General features: G+C 50.0%; 1 protein-coding gene across 3 annotated transcripts in view; it reads left to right on the forward strand.

Annotated features, from left to right (window-relative positions):
• LOC119167258 (acyl-CoA:lysophosphatidylglycerol acyltransferase 1-like) overlaps positions 1 to 17,441 on the forward strand; it is a 122,910-nt gene that overhangs the window by 32,666 nt on the left and 72,803 nt on the right. Inside the window, exon 1 of one of the 3 annotated variants that reach the window (XM_075866849.1) lies at positions 2,361 to 2,548. The exons of the other annotated variants lie outside the window; for them this stretch is intronic. Within the exon in view, the coding sequence (XP_075722964.1) occupies positions 2,507 to 2,548 (42 nt within the window). The 5' untranslated portion in view covers positions 2,361 to 2,506. Of the gene's footprint in view, positions 1 to 2,360; positions 2,549 to 17,441 lie in introns of those variants that run through there. 3 annotated transcript variants of the gene reach the window in all.

The raw sequence follows: 17,441 nt of genomic DNA on the forward strand, positions 1-17,441 counted from the left end.
GCACGATGGTATCTGTACCCTCGGGATGGCTCAGCCTCAATATCAGCGGTTGGCGCTTACGGTGCGCTTTCTCATAGACGTCGGGTCACGTTCGCTTTTTTTTTACGGACATGACCATCATGGAACATTCTGACTTCGTCAGATGGGCGAAATAAATAAATAAATAAATAAATAAATAAATAAATAAATAAATAAATAAATAAACAACTGTTTCACGGTGCCGAACGACTGGATGATCTGGTCTGTTAGACGACAGAAAACTGACAGCGGCCATAGAGGAGCAGCTCAGGCTTTCTCGACCGTGGTGAGGATGCCGTGAAAGTTCACTTCGCACAGACGTCGTCGTATTATATGATCCCGCGGTCAACTCAGCAGCATTTCTCGCGTTGCAGTCGATCGAATGAATTACCTGTCAGGAGCTCGGGATCCCACCGGAGGGACGTGCGAGGCTATCTGGAAGCGCGAGGCAGACCACCACTGTGACTGCGTTTTCGCGCAGCCTTGGCTGGGGGGTGGCTATGGTAATTGGGGCGATGACGAAAGAGCGAGAAAGAGGGCGAGTTGCCTTCCTCTCTGTCTTTTATTTTGATTCCTTGTTTCTCAGCAGTGTTGCGCGGCACCCACCGCCACCCGCGACAGCGTCCACGTCTGGTTTTCCCTCTGTAGGGCACTGGTGTGCGAGAGGCTCAAGCAGAACCGGAAAGAGTCTCCCTTGCTCCTCCACTCTTTCCGGCGGCGCTTTTGCTTTCCGTTCCGCTCGTGAGCTGGCTTTTTTTTTTTTTTTCACCGACTCGCCGGCCGGCGTTTTTGACCTCGTCGGAATCTCCTCCTCCACCATGTTTTATCAAACCCTCGCCTCTGTGGTGGTACCCGTGTTTACACTTTCCTCTGTGAGTTCGCCACACGTCCGTGTCTGTCACTCTCCTCAATCCCCGCACCGCGCAACCTCCTCGCTCTCTTCCCTTTCCCTGTTTCGGCTTCATTCTGAGTTGTTCGACAACGCAGTCCAGTTGCGGATTCGCTCGCAGGATTTCAAGCTGGACGGTTGTGCCCTCGCGATCTCCGACTTCAGCGTAGCTCCCGCCGACTGGTTCGCCCTCCGCGGTCTCCTGACGCCGTGTAGCTCTCGCATTGTGGCACCCCGCCCTTGGACTGCTTCGACCGGATCCCCACTTTCCTATCTCCTTCTTTTTCCTCTCGTTGGCTGTCTTCTTCTGCTTCTACTTTCCTTCTATCCTTTTTATCCCTCCTTCACCCCACCCCTATAAGGCACTGCGCCGTGTCGCCTGAAGGCAGACAGAAATTAGGTGCCTTTTTCCTCTTCATTGTAACCACTACCACCAGTCCAGTTGCGCGTCCGTCTCCTTTTCGCTGTATAGGCGACGACGACGGCTCCATCCCACCACTCGTCCGGCTCTTGTGGAGACCAGCTGGTCCCCAGCCGAGTGGGCAAAGCGGTTCTCCTGCTCCCCGCCAACCGGCTTCGCCCGTAAACCTAGGCACGCTGTGCGCACGGCCTGCGCGACGTCGTGGTCAAGTTATCCGACGTCCGTGCTTACAGACTCGCGCTGCGCCTCTTGCTCGTTGCAAGGACGACGTGGATGCGACGGGCCGTCCCCGCTGTCTCTCCTTCAGTCCCGCCGCCTCCACGTTGTGCATTTGTCTTCGTTCCGCCGTGTGCTGTGTTGTAGCAACTGCCGCACCCCGATCTGCGCGCCTGCGATCGCTGTGTGCCCCCCCCCCCCCCCGCTCCTCTTTTCCAGTGCCTTTAAAAACTAAGCGATAGGGTAAAAAAAAAAATCTACGGTTCTTTGCCAAACGTGCTACCCTTCAGTCACTCGTCTACTCTGTGAAAGTTAGGTGCTCTGGGACTTTGATCGTCAACGGTTACATCTACGGCTTCGTCTTCCGCTACGCCTGGAGTCGTTGCAACGTCAGGGCCGCTGTTTCAAATAGAAAGGCCGTATTTTTTTTTAGATTGCAAGCGTTCTCCGAGCCTCTCCGGAAGTCCGAAGCTCTCTTGCAGAAGCAGACGAAAAGACTGGCCGGTTTCCGTTCTCGCCACAGTGCCCGGCCAAGTGTTCTATACGGTCTTCCCACCATATCGTACCGTCTCATCTTCAGACGCCGTCTACAAAGAAAAACAAGACAAGTGAGACTAGCCGTACACGTTCTCTTAACGTCTTCGTCTTCCTCTTTGTTGCAGTTTTTTTTTCGGTCCCAAAGAGAAGTGGCTTCGGCTTTAGCGTTGAACAAGCGCGCGCCTCCTGCTGTCTTGTCTGGCTTCGTTCGTGCGGCCGCTGCGTTTGACCGGAACCCTTTGTTTTGTGTTGTTCGCGTGGGCTCTTTGGGAGGAAGAAGAAGAAGAGTTGCACCGTCGAAGCACAATTCCCGCGCACTCGTCGTCATCGTCGTCTAGTGTCGCCTCTTCACACCGTGAACAGATCGCGAGAGAAGCGTGAAACGTTCTTCGCCTGTGCACCTGTGTTTGGGACGACGAGTCGAGATGATTACTCACGCCGGCATGAACAGGATGTACGCCAAGCGGGTACGTATAGCTCGACGTTCTATCGCGCGACGCCATTTGCGCGCTTCCTATATGCAAATTACTTGTCTTCCGCGAGGTTGCGGATGCCTCGCTCGCTTTGCGTGGCGGAGCATTCGCTGACGGAGCGATCGTTTAGCTTTTTTTTTTATTTTTTGTTGATCGCGTAAAAGAGGGGTGTGCGTGTCGCCGACATTCGCTGGTGAAGCATCTTTTTTCCGCGGTTTCGTTTTTCATTGCTGTTTCGTTCTACCAACCCACGGCCTAACGCGTACGCACACATTGCCGTGTGTTTTTCCTGAGCTCGACGACCAGCGTAAATGGCGTGCAGCGTTGACTAACGTTTTATGGATAGTTCCGGCATATTCCGGGAAATCGTTAGCTGTTGTGAAGTCATTGTTCGCATAAACCACTTTCACGTATAAGTTCGAGCAGCGATGTCTGAATGTTGCGTTGCCGTGTTGTAATCGTTATAGAAAAGAAAGCGTTTCGTTTCATAACCTAACGAGCCTGTCGGTCGCTCGCCTTGTCACACACGCTAGCAGAGCCTTTTGTACCTGTCGTACAGGGCACCGAAGCTAAAATAACCTGCCGGCTCTGAATTCGCAGCTGCATGGCCTCATATCATTCCTCGCCACACACATCAGATATGTTTTGACGTGCTTTGTTTTTGGCAGTCACAGTTCCCGCTGAAACTTTTTTTCGATCGTACTTGAAATTGCGTGCAGCGGATGTTAAAAGCGCGTCGGCCGCGATTGTGTACGGTGGTTATACGGAGCTTGCCTGGTGAGCCGAAAGTCGCGGGTTCGATTACGGTCGCGGGGGTCGTATACTTCGATGGAGGTGGAAACGCTATTGGCCCGCGTAATGCGCGGTTTCGGCGGACGTAAACGAAACCTATGTGGCCGTAATTATCGGAGGACTCTTCACGGTGAGCCTCGAGATCACGCGTTTTTGGCGCGTATAGCTCCAGAAATTATGTGCCATGTTTCACGAAAATCATTTGGTGGTAAAGAGACGCAAAAATATATATTTCTTTCTCCTTGAACAAGCTATGTATAGTACCCGGCAGGAAGTTTGACTGGCCCCGCTACTGTACTCTAGTGGCTAAAGTACTCGGCTGCTGACCCGCAGGTCGCGGGGTCGAATCCCGGCCGCAGCGGCTGCCTTTCCAATGGAAGCGGAAATTTTGTAGACCCGTGTGCTCAGATTTGGGTGCACGTTAAAGAACCCCAGGTGGTCGAAATTTCCGGAGCCCTTTAGTACGGCGTCCCTCATGATCATATGTTGGTTTTGGGACGTTAAACCCTACATATCAATCAAACAGGAATTTTGACTACTTTATTGAACCTCGTTATTTATATAGTTAACCGCTATGGTGCTTGCGTACTGCGTGTTATTTTTGATGAACAAAACATGCATGCAAGACAAATAGCGATATGCTGTCAGGACTAAAGCGTTTAACCCTGAATGAAAATAGGTATGCGAGCTCCATTCCTGACTCGCAGTGACATAAGCGTAATGTCTGTGTGTGTTTCAAAGATCACACGTTGACCAGCTGTTACGCTAAAAACAAAACTGTCAGGTGAAGTAATATTGAAAGACGATCTAGTTGGTATAAGTGCATCGTGACTTATTTTTAGCGCACTCTTATTTTTTTTTAGCGCACACTCACACACGGACAAACAAAAGAAGGGTAAAACACCAGTGCTCTGAAGGTTTTTGTTCAGAAAAGGAACATTTATGTATTAATGTAGTCACCCTCTACCCATGCGCAGCGTCGTAATTTAAAATCCGTCTATTGTGCCATATCTCATGTGTTCATTATCCGCTTTAGCAGTGACACTTCTTTTTCGAAAATGATTGCCTGGTGCTGATGTGAAATACAAGATGATTGCCTGATGCTGATGTGAAATGCCTCCGCGATATCTCATGTGGTGCGATTATGGTGCTACAAAACTATCGTATTTGCAAAGCGTGCCTCGCATTTCAACACTTTGCACAGTGTAAGGCAAAATGCGTTAGCGGCCTGCCCTTTAAAGATGACTGGTGCTCCCTTAGGCGAATATTTATGCAGCTACCAGTCTGCCCCACATACAATCGTCTGCATGTGAGAAGAATGCAGTAGTACAGAATACAGGACGAAATATGAACTCAGCCTGTATTAGCGTTGCCTTTCTCACCGACACACACACACGCACTCTGTCTTTCTCTCTCTCCACGCCACCAGTACTATTAGAATGTTAGTTTTCGAGCGTACGCACTACAGTGCACTTTCAGAGGAGGACCTGCATTGCACGGAGCCGGTTCATGACGATGTACGGGAAGTTCGGAACGCGTGGAGGCTGAGTTTAAGCGTGCAGACAAAATTAAACGCCGAAGAAAAAAACAGCGAAAGAATTAACGGAAGATAATAGGCTTATTTATGGTGATATATTGTGAAGACGTGTGGCGCACGAAAGACACGGACTGAGAAAGATGACGGCGCGAGAATGCAGAATGAAACATATCACTGATGCTGCCTTACATACTGTGTATCGGGGATACTTCATTCTCTCTCTCTCTCTCTCTCTCTCGCAGGCATGGGGCAACTTCTTTGGTCATAGGTTGTGTGTAGGGTGGTGTGCGCTCGATGCGTGTCTGGCTTGCTGCAGCCTGTCGATTCTTGCAAGTTTCGTTGTATACACATTTGGAATAAATGGTCGACAGATTTGCGTCTCCCCTTGACCGCTTGCCTCGTTATATTCTTGCGTCAGAAACACTCCACTCTGGGTTGTATTTGAATACGAATCGATTAACCCCGTGACGTGTACTTCGAGACCACGTATGCCAGGAAAGGGGCGGAGAAATCGGGAGCGAATCGTGCGTATTATCGCAATTGAACGGTGCAGTTGAGAAGACGCCATCGCTGCCCCGCTGCAACGAAGTACTGGCGGGGGAGCGCGTGAGCTCGGGTTGTGTAGGTGGGTCAATTGAAAGGACCCGGTGGCCGTGGAGTCTATTCAGCAGCACATGGTGGGACGCGCAGGTAGAACCTGTCCCTCCCGCGTTTTCAAAAGAAGTGGCAGCCCTTGGTGTCGTTGTCATTGTGTGGTTCGCAGAACCTTGGAACTGCTACACTGTCGGCACGTAGCCCGCTACGTCTGGGTTTCGGCAGTGCGTTGAATCTGTTTTTCACCCCGGAGGCCGTCCGTCGCGCCCCCCCGTGCGAACTGGATGGTTCGTGTGAACGTTGACGTCATCGAATATTTGTGGCGTATTTCGGAATCGACCGCTAGCTGTGAAGCAGGAATCGTCACGTAATGACGAGAACAAACAGCGCTGGCCACTGCACGGAAAAAGAACGACAGACGAGGACGCTGACCTAATAATTACCATGTTTTATTGCTGGGATGTGCGATATACACAAAGCTTTTTGCGCACCACGGCAACAAAGGAACGGTATCTGCGCAAAGAGAGGAAAGGAGGCATCATCATGTCAGATGTGTCGGTAAAGCAGGCTGTCTCGTCTTGACAAGTAACGAAGTATACACAATGATGCTGGGAAATGGACGGCACGCTGACGCCAGCATTTCGATATCCCTGCGTAACTGTGAAATTAGTTGTCAAAAACATGACAGCTTGTTCTGCCGACACGTCTGACATGATGCCTTGATTCCTCTCTCTTTGCAAAGATACGGTGTTTTTGCTTCTTGGGTGCGCAAAAAGCTTTCTATATATATAATACATATTCCAGCAATAAACTGATTTCTGATGGGTCAGCGCCCTCGCCTGTCGTTCTCTCGCTGTCCAGTGACCAGCGCTTTTTGTTCCCCGTCTTAATCACGTACAGTCAGTTTCGAGAGCCCCAGGTGGTCGAAATTTCCGGTGCTCTCCAATACGGCGTCGCTTATATAATCGTATGCTGGTTTCGGGATGTTAAACCCCACATATGAATAAATAATACGCAGTCCGTCGCCCATAATCTTTGACTATCTTGCACGAGAAGCAATTGTTTCTTTGTATCATCCCGTATGACAAACAAGTTTTATAGAGTGTGATTAAGGTAGGGGCATTTCCACAACACAATTTTCGGCAAAATCGTTCCATCATATGGCGCTGACACAAAGCTATGTCGCACTGCGCACGTTAGTTGGAGGTTTTGGGTGGCTGTACCAAGCAGCCCAGTTAGGCGCACTCCAGGGCTGGTACTACCATCTTTTTAAGTTCGACTCGACCAACGGCGTGCCGTGACAGCCGGTGGTTTTTTTCTTGGACGCGCAAGGCATGACGTGCGCATCCACAGCTATTCTTGAATATTACTGTAGCAGTTTGGCTATTACGAAAACGATAATAAACGAACCTTAAAAAAAGTATTGCGTATTCGAGAATATAGCCTAGCGTATTCCTTGCGGCCGAGTAAATGTTTTTGAGGTTTAGCCTTTTTTTCCCCCGTCTGTCAGAATACGGCGTATGTGCTGTGTTATCCTTGCTCAGACACGCACGCGCGTGCGCGCTTGGATTTTAACGTGACTTCGCCGTTCGTGAGTCGTTTGTGCGGCGTTTACGGCTAAGCGCACCGCGTTTTCACGCTTAATGGGCCCTTTTACGGGCAGGCGGTGTATGCATAAGTGAAACGTATAAGTCAGTATACGCAAAAACCCTATAGCTCGTGCCGCATAAGTTAGGCAAGCCCCTTTGTGCAGTATACTATACAGTCGCCAGTTCCTTTTTAATAAGCGGGCTTGGTCTTACTTGTTGAACGTGTCGCTTGTATAGAATTTCCTGGGTGTCGGGTTTTTTCATGCTCATTTGCACTCATCATCACCATCGTAATCATCATCATCATCAGCCTGACTACGTCCACTGCAGGACAAAGGCCTCTCCCATGTTCCGCCAGTTAACGCGGTCCTGTGCTTGCTGCTGCCAATTTATACCCGCAAACTTCTTAATCTCATCTTCCCTCCTAACCTTCTGTCTCCCCATAACCCCGCTTGCCTTCTCTGGGAATCCAGTCAGTTACCCTTAATGACCAGCGGTTATCCTGTCTACGCGCTAGATGCCCTGCCCATGTCCATTTCTTCTTCTTGATTTCAGCTATGATATCCTTAACCCTCGTTTGTTTTCTAATCCACACTACTCTCTTCTTGTCTCTTCAGGTTACACCTACCATTTTTTCTTTCCATTTCTCGCTGCGTCGTCCTCAATTTAAGCTGAACTCTCTTTGTAAGTCTCCGGGTTTCTGCTCCGTAGCTAAGTACCGGCAAGGTGCAGCTGTTATATACCTTCCTCTTAAGGGATAGTGGCAATCTACCTGTCGTTATTTATTTGCGATGTGTTCTAGCAAATATTTATATTTCTGTGGTCATCGCGTTCGCTATTAGCGCGTTTGTCGTTCACTAAAGGCCTGACCACACGAATTCGTTGCGGTGCGTCACTGTACGGCTTTCTGATGTGCGCCGCAAGGTCTGCGTGGCTGCGCGGCCCATTGGGAGAAGGTGCACCGCCGCGTCCAAATTCCAGGCGCTGGCACGCTCTAACGAATGCATGTGGTTATGTCTGAATAGCGGGTCTGGTGATTACTTTTTGTGTGGCCAAGTGTAGAAGTGAAATGAAACATACCTTGGAAGAAAATTATCAAGGAACGTTAACCGTGCACTGGCAGTGGCGTAGCCAGGTTGTTGTACACCGGGCCCGCCTAAAGTTTAGCCCCTCCCCCCGAATTTTTTCGCCGGTCTGCTGTGCTCGTTCACGTAACCGCTGTTCGGCTTGGAGCTTACGAACGGCAGGACGGCCGAACACGTCGACGACGGCGGTTTTAAAAGCGGACCAAGTGGGGAAATCAGACGCGTGGTTGTTATACCACATGCCGGCCACACCCGCGAGGTAGAAAACCAGGTTGCCGAGTTTACCTGCCTCGTCCCAATGATTGGGGACGCTGACGCGTTCGTACATAGCAAGCCAGTCCTCGACGTCGGTGCCATCCGCGCCGGTGAAGAGAGGTGGGTCGCGGATGTGGGGGACACCGGGACATGGCGTCGGCGCAGGAGGAAGCGTTTGCTGTGCGGCGTCTTGGTGCATGGTAGAAGGCACGGTGCGGGATCGAAGCTCCAGGGGCATCAAATGCTAACCGAAGGTGTTAGAAGGGTACAACACCTCCACCAAATTGTTGAGACGTTTATTGGCGGACACTTGTCGACGATGCTTGACAGCGACAGTCAATGCGGGTACTGACTCTCTGCACGAGCTGCTCTTCTTTTTGATAAAAAGGGCAACCCACTAGAAGGCGCTGAAGAGGACGACCTACTGTTCGAAGGCTTCGCCACACATGAAATGCGTGTAGCGCGAAATAATCGTTTGCCTGCCCGACCCCCACTTCAGACCAAGGAGGTACCCCCCCCCCCCCCCGCATTCTCATTTTTGTTCATGCTGCGCATGTTTGCACTATAGAAAATATTTTACGCGACATTATTTCTCAACTAGTCTTTCTCTTTGCTTGACATTTTTCGTACACACACCCACCCACATACATACGGAAACAAAAAACGAAAGGAAATTGTACAACTTACTACCAATCAACAGTTGTGGTCTTGTTCGTCCGTGTGTGTTTTGAATTTTGATATGGTGCAGCGATGCCCTGTAGTATGTCATTAGCTGTCTTCAACCAAGTAGCCCTAACCTTAATCAAAACAGGTTTCCTTCTTTCTATTATTTCATAGTTATCTTGAGGAATACACGTTAAATGCTTGTTTTAGTGTCCCTTTTAATTTTTAAGCGCAATAATTAGACTTGCGGATTGTTAAAAGCTCCTTCACCCGATTATGCTAGGTCTTTTATTTTTATTTATTTTTTATTTATTTATTTATTTAGTGAAATACCATTGAAATATTGTCGTTGTGTTGTTAGCGATAAGAGTAATGTTACCAATTAGCCGCTCAATTGCCAGCACGGACGACAGTGGTTACGTGCCATGGGCCACAACAACATACATTGACAGCGGCAGTCGACGACCCTTTCCGTGTCTGGCGCTTGCAGCGTGCGTTGTTCTATAGGACGCCGAACAGATGTGTCACCAATCCGCGGCACGCTCTGTATGCAGCTCACTGAATCGGCACGCGCGACGACTGCCGGTGATCACACTGTTGTTCGATCTGAATCATCGCGCCGTGCCGAGCGAACAGCTGCTGGTCGTGGCTGAGGAGCGTCGACGCTGCCGGGTTCAACGCACCCCCGCCTTCGCTTCGGCGGTATCGATGAAAAAAAAACAATCCTCAGCGTGGGACCGCTCATTTTAGCGACGCCTGACCGAAGGGATGGGTATTTATGTGCGTAAACCTATTGATTGGGAAGCACCTTTTTAGGGGCGAAGCTCCTTCGAGCGTGGGCTTGTCCGCCGTCGCGTCGTTGTTACCCACCGCTAGTACTCGGAGCGCCCACTAGATGGTGCTGCGGCGCTCGCTCCACTCCGATGCGTGCTCTCGTGTGATAGGAGACCGCGTTCGCTCTTGCGTTGAAATGCGTTCGCTCTTGGTGCGCTTCCTCTTTCGCCGGCAGTCTGTGTGCTTCCAGTACGAGTGACGAACACTAGGTGGTGGTGCTGAGGGCTAGGAAACCGGCTGCAGCGCGTGCTCGCCGTCTTTGCGTGATGACAGACTGGGCAAGATTCACGGAGGATTCGCGGTTTACATATGTACATCTGGAGCTTCGCCCACCCATCATCATTCACTCCGTTGATGTGCTGGGATTTCTTTTTCTGTGCAGTCTGCATAGTCGTTTAATTCTCGTATTAACATTGAGTCAAGCAAAGAATCGATTCCTAACTTTCCACTCCTTTCCTTCACAGCGAGGGTCTCGTTCTGACAGACTTGATACCTTCGCGCAGTATTCGAAGGATTATTGGTCAATTTCTAGATCATAATAAAATGATTTGCTACGTGATGCCAACTGGCAGGAAGTGTTCGACTCCCACCATAATGGCTACTAGCGGCGCTTGCTAATGCTCCGAGATTTAGGTGCACATATATACTCCACAAAGTTGACGGGGGTATGACCGCCGTGGTAGCGCCGTTGGTAGAGCTTCGGAGTGTGAGTGATTCATAAGAGAGAAAGGGAGAGAAAAGTGAGCCCCGTTACTGTCTGCTTCGGTGAGCGACACCGCCACAGTAGCTCACAAGGGATGGGGGTGATTAGGGATAAAAAGGGTAGGAGTAAAGGAGTAGAAAAGAGGAAGAAGCGACAACAAACTGAGGGGATAGGAGAGATAGGAAAGATGGAAGCGCGGTCACTGGAGTCCGAGGACAGGGCACACTTGCGAAAGCTCTTGTCGGCGTTGGTAGATGGCGTAGAGCAAGTCCAGTAAGGCAGAGCTACACTGTTGTCGAAGGTCGTCGGCGTCCGGAAGTGACGTAGGGCGAGCCCAGTCGGCCAGAGCTACGCTGACGCCGGAGATGCAAGCGCGTATATATTGCGCGCGCGCACAACCGGTCGGCACGGAATCCAACAAGCGACTCCCCCGTAGAGCGTCGGACCCGTTATTCGAAGGTCGCTAGCTCGGTTCCAGTCCGCGGCGAGTTACGTATAGCTTTTCGCCCACTTTTTTCACATTTACCTGACTAGTAATAACATCTGCAATACCTTCCTCGGCATCATTGTCGGTATTTCTCATCAATAGTGTTTGTAACAACGAAAAACAAGTTCCAAAATATCATTTTCTTTCTTTCGTCCTCTCTGTACTGTGTGGTGCAGAAGTACAAAGCTGACCCATGCGGACGTCGCAGATTCGACAGTTACGTCAGCCTTTGGTATACTACCAGAGTCCTTCAATACTTGTATTGATGGACTTTGGTACTACTACGCCGCAATCACCCTTGTGGGCTATACATACAGTCTAGTCCTACGGCGATGGCTGTGGTTCTCAAGAGAAATATTTCAGCGAAGTATTCTATTCATTCAAGATGTCGGCGTCGTGCCCCCCCCCCCTCCTCCCGACTCTACCACACTGTGGTGTTGGTGCACGAGACCAGCAGCAAATGGCCCCGCCGCGGTGGTCTAGTGGCTAAGGTACTCGGCTGCTGAACCAGCAGGTTGCGGGTTCGATTCCCGGCTGCGGCGGCTGCGTTTCCGATGGAGGCGGAAACGTTGTAGGCCCGTGTGCTCAGATTTGGGCGCACGTTAAAGAACCCCAGGTGGTCAAAATCTCCGGAGCCCTCCACTACGGCGTCTCTCGTAATCATATGGTGGTTTTGGGACGTTAAACCCCAAATATCAATCAATCAATCAATCAATCAATCAATCAATCAATCAATAAATCAATCAATCAATGAACCAGCAGCAAATGACGGCAAAATGAGAGTGACATGTCGAATTGGGCGGTCGAAAAACTTCATTACAACAGTTACCCATGCCCCGCACCCTGTAGGGCCTGGAGGTAGCCTGGAGAGGGACATAAGTAAACACCGGAAAACAAAAAAAGCACTGGTTCTGCGATGAAGCTCCTGATCGCGAATGCCGCTAACGCGACGCCGGATGCCGTCGGCCGGGTCGTCGTCGCATTCCGGTGTCGAATAGTTAAGCAAGGCGTGCATTATCGCAGGCGCATTCTCGGGCGAGACTCGGCGTGTACACCTGACACTCCGCTTTGCGAGGGATAGGAGGATGATGGAGGGGAAAGGGCGGTGCGCAGGCTTGTGTATTCCAGGAAGTGTTATGCGATACATGCGGAAGTGCCGCACAGCCGGGACAATGACGCGAAACTCTAGATTCGATGTGTATTGCGCCGTGTTTGCCCATGGCAACTGGCTGCTAGACGCGTGAAAATATGTGATAGCGTGTGGTTTGGCACGCGGTGTTAGAAGTATCCCGTTGTCTGGCATGTCCATTTGCCACTGCAGAGAGTGTATCGGAACGAAAACAAAGAAAAAAAAATTTGACCCGATTGGAAACGTTCTCGAAACATCATGTATTATTGTGTTCCGGAGTCGTACCGTATTTTTTTTTTTCAAAGAAAGAAAGAGAAAGATTGAAAGAAGAGGGAGGAAGGTCACTTTAATTTGGTCCTGCGGAACGCGACTGGGTCACGCACCCGGCTCAGTCCCACGTGGGGACTGGCAGAAAAAAAATATCAAATGCTAATTTTAAACTTCGCGCCGAAATTCCGCAGCACGTGACATCACGGATTTTCAGGATGCTTTTTTTTTCGTATTTCGGCCACACTGGCTCTGCGAACTTTTTCTGAAATCCGCTGTGCTAAGTTTCTGGCCCCATCAAAGGACAATGTACTTCATATTTACCGATTAGGAACAACGTACGCTCTGGCAGCTCTAGTAGAGACGCCGTCAAAATGTGTGACGTCATGGCGACTGGTTGGGGATCTTGGCAGTGGCGTCGCCACTTGCATTTTCAGTTTGCGCGTTTGCTGGCTTATACCAACTGTATTATCGAGGCGATCGGGGTGAGTATATGGTATCGTGAAAGAGTACTTAATTTCTACGTATAAGAGAAATTGTTTTTTTTTTAGTTTCCATTCAAACAGACGTTCGAATTTTACACTCCGTCCTTCGACACTTCGATGGAAGTAACGTGGTTTCCAAAAAAGAGTTCACGCGTCTCTTTAAGGTGAATTGCGTGCGTTGCAAGTATGGACTTGAAAAAAAAAATTAAGACTATTTTTGTGATTACTATTGGGTGCGCAGCAATGCTCTGCTGTTCAGGGCGCAATTGTTTACACTTTCTCGGCAAGCTTGTTTGTCATCGGTCAGGTAGGCGAGAATCGACTATAAGTATGATTTTATTTAAATTGTAAGAAAGAAGGTGTCTTAACTAAACTACTAGTAAACTCAGGCGCTGGTCGCGCAACGACACGCTCTCGAGCAATATTGGCCCGCGAGGGTTGTTGAGCGCGCACACAAGAAATGTATTTCACTGTATTGTATTTGTGTATTTACGCTTTGCGCGTACATTCCGAGTGTTGCGAATTATTGTGATCATGGGCGGAGATTGGTGCATTGCTGCAGGCATTCGTTTGTCTTCTCACCGTCTTTTCCCTTTCGACCACAGCATGTTAGATGGCTTCAAAAAGTAATGAGTAAACTTTAGGCGCGTGTCCGTGAGCGATTCTGCGTGTATGGCTATAGACTTCTGCACCCGCCTCGCAGCTCGGACGCAACCCTTGCACGTATACGGAGACCTTGCCGCTGCTGTAACCACGATGACTTCCTGCAGGACGCGCGGGGTCCGACAGGATGCCCGCTGTTTTATGGCCGCTAATCGCCGCATCCCGTATATATATGGACGAGCGCGCGTGTGCGGTGGTGACTATACAACGCTTCGTGGGCTTTCTGTGTCGACAGGATGTGTCGCGTTTACGCTCGACGGAGACTTGAGGGAGAGGGAACGCTTTGGTTAGCTGTCATTTGGTCTGCAAAACAGAGGAGGGCATGGAGCATGCTGCCTGTGCGTGCATAGATGCTTCCCTTACAAAAATGAGTTGAGACCGTCTATAGACTGTCTGAATCAACTTGTAGAGAAAGAGATAGAAAAAAATTGGCCCCGGATCTGCATGTTACACTGCAAGTGTCGTCGAAAGACGATAGTCCTGCGTGTGGATAGAGTGGACGAAACGTTTATTTGATGTTCTGCGCGAGAAAATCGGTGAATGATATTCTGTAAGCGCTGCGTTAGTCTCGATCCATGCAGCGAAGGCGAACGAGCGCATCGGGGCACGTTAGACACGAGCGCCACCTGGCAGCTATCTTCTAAAACGAAGGAAGCCGTGCGTGCCTGCGGAGAAAGATGCGTGCCTGTCTAGAAGGCGATAAGGTGTAGAACGCAAAGCGACGGGCAGGTGCCACCACCGTGTCGTCTTCGCAAAGCGTGGGGAACACTTGCCTTTTTGAGCATCGCGTTGCACTGTCAAACAGCGTGATAAACGCTGTTATCCTTAGAATTGTGTGTGCCTTCTTAGTACACATACAAAACATCTACGTGTTGTTATGGTGTCTCAGATTTGCGCGATAATTGATTTTTAATTGACAATCGCACAAGTATGAACGCTATACTTTGAGCAATATTGGTGGGCGCTGCGGATGCGGTCGGCCATTTGGGGTATTGTTTGGTGCCTTTTGGGGTATCGTTAAAGACAGACAGACCAAATTTTTTTGTCGAAGGTCCCGAAGAAAGACTATCGTCTTAAAAACAAAACGCCGCCATGCTGGGCTGCGCGTGGGACAACACGAGCGTACGGCGCAGACTCGGTAATGCATTTTTGTGGGAGTCGCGTCTGTTTAGCGCCGCCCAAAGAAGACTAGTGGCGGCGGCCAGGGAGCCCTTTGTGAGCAGGCAGTCAGGCCCAGGCCTTTTGTGGTCCACGGACTCTATACATTCAATTTTTTCGTCAGGGTCGTGCGCATTGATGTAACACGTTATATTGAAAGGACACGATAGGTAGAGAAAAGCGAATTTCCTCTCATAAGTAATTTACTTGTTCACAATACCGAAATCATTGCGGTCGCCGTGAGAAAACGCTTGGTAAGGTTAGAAATTCGCAAGAACTAAATGCGACTGTCACCGTGCTGTGATTCTGAGTCCGCGGGTGAGACCTGTTGAAGAACATTATCGCGACTCTTGAGTCCGGTAGACCCTCAGGCCGCGGGATCGAGTCCCGGCTTCGGCGGCTGCGTTTCCGATGGAGGCGAAAATGCTGCAGGCCCGTGTGCTCAGATTTGGGTGCACGTTAAAGAACGTCCAGGTGGTCGAAATTTCCGGAGCCCTCCACTACGGCGTCTCTCGTGATTTTATGATGGTTTTGGGACGTTAAAACACCCATATCAGTCAATCAATCAATCATTCAATCAATCAATGAGTGCGGGTGAAAGCCCCAAGCGCGAGACATATTTTCCGAGTCAATCTCAGTGAGCTCCACATTTTTTAGCCTACCTATATATGCGTCTGCCTGCCTGCTCGAAACGGTATACAGTTCCAACACTTTGCCGTAGAATGGAATGCAATTGAGTGGAACACGTGTAATGAAAACTGGCCTCGCGCCACATTGCTGACTCTTAAAGCCACAGCGCAGCTTCTGAGATCGATAAAACTAATTGACGTTTAAATTTCAGCCTGAAAAATTGAAAAAAAAAATTATAAAGTAGGTCGCGGTTTGGACCACTTAACGCGAACCGTCTAGACCCCCAGACCGCTGAATCGCGGCTATACTGCGCCATCGGCGCATCTGTCAAGATGTGCAGACATGTAGCCCAATCGATGGTTTTATCTATCGCCCGGCAAAGAGTGCTGGTATAATGAATGCCGTTTCTCCAGTATGCCATTTTTGCGTGCGCGCTCTCCCTCTCGTCTCGGGAAAGTTGCGCCTTGACCGCATTTCGGGTGGCCCCCATTTCGTGTGTACCGGTTTCATCGGTTTACTGCCACCATACGCCGCCGCGCAGGGAATCCTGCTCGTTTTTTTGGCTTGCCGTCGCGTGTCTTCGCTTTTCTTCTTTCGAATTCCTCGAGAGAGAAATTGTTTTGGCGGAGGTCGAGTGGCGCCCTTGACACAACGCGACCGTATCCGGAACTACATCGGCCACTCCCTCGTTCGTTCCCAACCCGCTCGTTTTTTAATGCCCGTATACGTACTACCTAGCCGGTGTCGGGGTGTTGCAGCGGCGCCTCGTCTTGTCCGCGCGTGCATGCGTGGCCTATAAAAGACGGTGGAACGTTTGGTTATGAAATGAGCTTCAACCTGCTGCGTAAGGAGACGCGCTTGCCAGTAGATCTCTCTCTCTCTCTCTCTCTCTCTCTCTCGCCGTTTCGATGGTGCGTTGTGTGCGCGAGCGTTGCATATGTATCTACCGGCGGTGACGGTGTCCACACCGATTGGAGACGTTGCGTGTGTGGCGTGAATATTTTTCGCTTATTGCGGCACAACCGGTCGCACACATGGAGGGGCGTGTGTTGGTTGAGTGTGTGCCTTTGAGTGTCAGGATAGAGAGAGAGAGATAACGAAATTTCTGTGTGCCCACGCCGATCAAGCGTTGCGGGCGGCTTCGACGGGCATGCGATTGCCCGTCGAAGCCGCCTTCGCCGTTGGCTTAACGGGTCAAACTTGTGGAGCACTCGTAACTTGCAAAATCTGCTGGCGCGCTCTCTGCGAAATCTCGCTCGTTTCCTGCGCGTGCTACTGGCCTCTCTGAACTTCGTATTGTGTCGTAATGTGCGCCGAGGGTGCATTCTTAATCAGTGGGTGCGCTGGTTTGCCGAGCTTCTCACGATTTTTTCCGGCTCCTTTAGTTGTTTGTTTGTATCGCCACTGCGCGCTGGTTGCGACAACATTGATATCCGGGCCCTACTCGCTTGTCTGTGAGCTTTATTAGCGGTTTGACGGGTCAGCGTTGCTCCAACAGCCTTTGTTGCCGTTGCGGCTGAGCGGGGTATTATTTGGCCCCTTTGGAGGAGCTGTACACAGCCCGTTGTTTCAACGGCGCGCATTATAGGTCTGTCGCAACTTTCTCTGGGAATTCGTCTGACGTTTGCCTGCATATGAGAAACAACGAGCTCATATACGCCGCCTCGTTCGGAAGCGCTGGGCGATTTAACTCGCGCTGCCTCGTTTAAAGGCAGAGGAAAAGTTCTGGCGAATTCCTTATCGTCCGTTTCGTTTTTCTGCCTTTTGTTTCTCTAGGAAACCTTGGTACACGACTGAGTACTTCCATTAAATATTGTGTAAAGGCAGTCTCGATATTGTAAGAGAGTCCACATAGCGCTGATTATTTCGCCGTAGTTAAAACGCGTTGGTAGCGTGCGAGTAAACATGTTAGGTAAATTAAATCATGGGTATTCATCGTAACCTCTTAAAGAAAGGGATTTAAGGGGTCTGGTGTTTATATAAGCGAGGCTTAGCATCGATATAAGTTGATATAAG

The sequence above is a fragment of the Rhipicephalus microplus genome, chromosome 6 (genome assembly GCF_043290135.1).
Source record: "Rhipicephalus microplus isolate Deutch F79 chromosome 6, USDA_Rmic, whole genome shotgun sequence".
Lineage (NCBI taxonomy): Eukaryota > Metazoa > Arthropoda > Arachnida > Ixodida > Ixodidae > Rhipicephalus > Rhipicephalus microplus.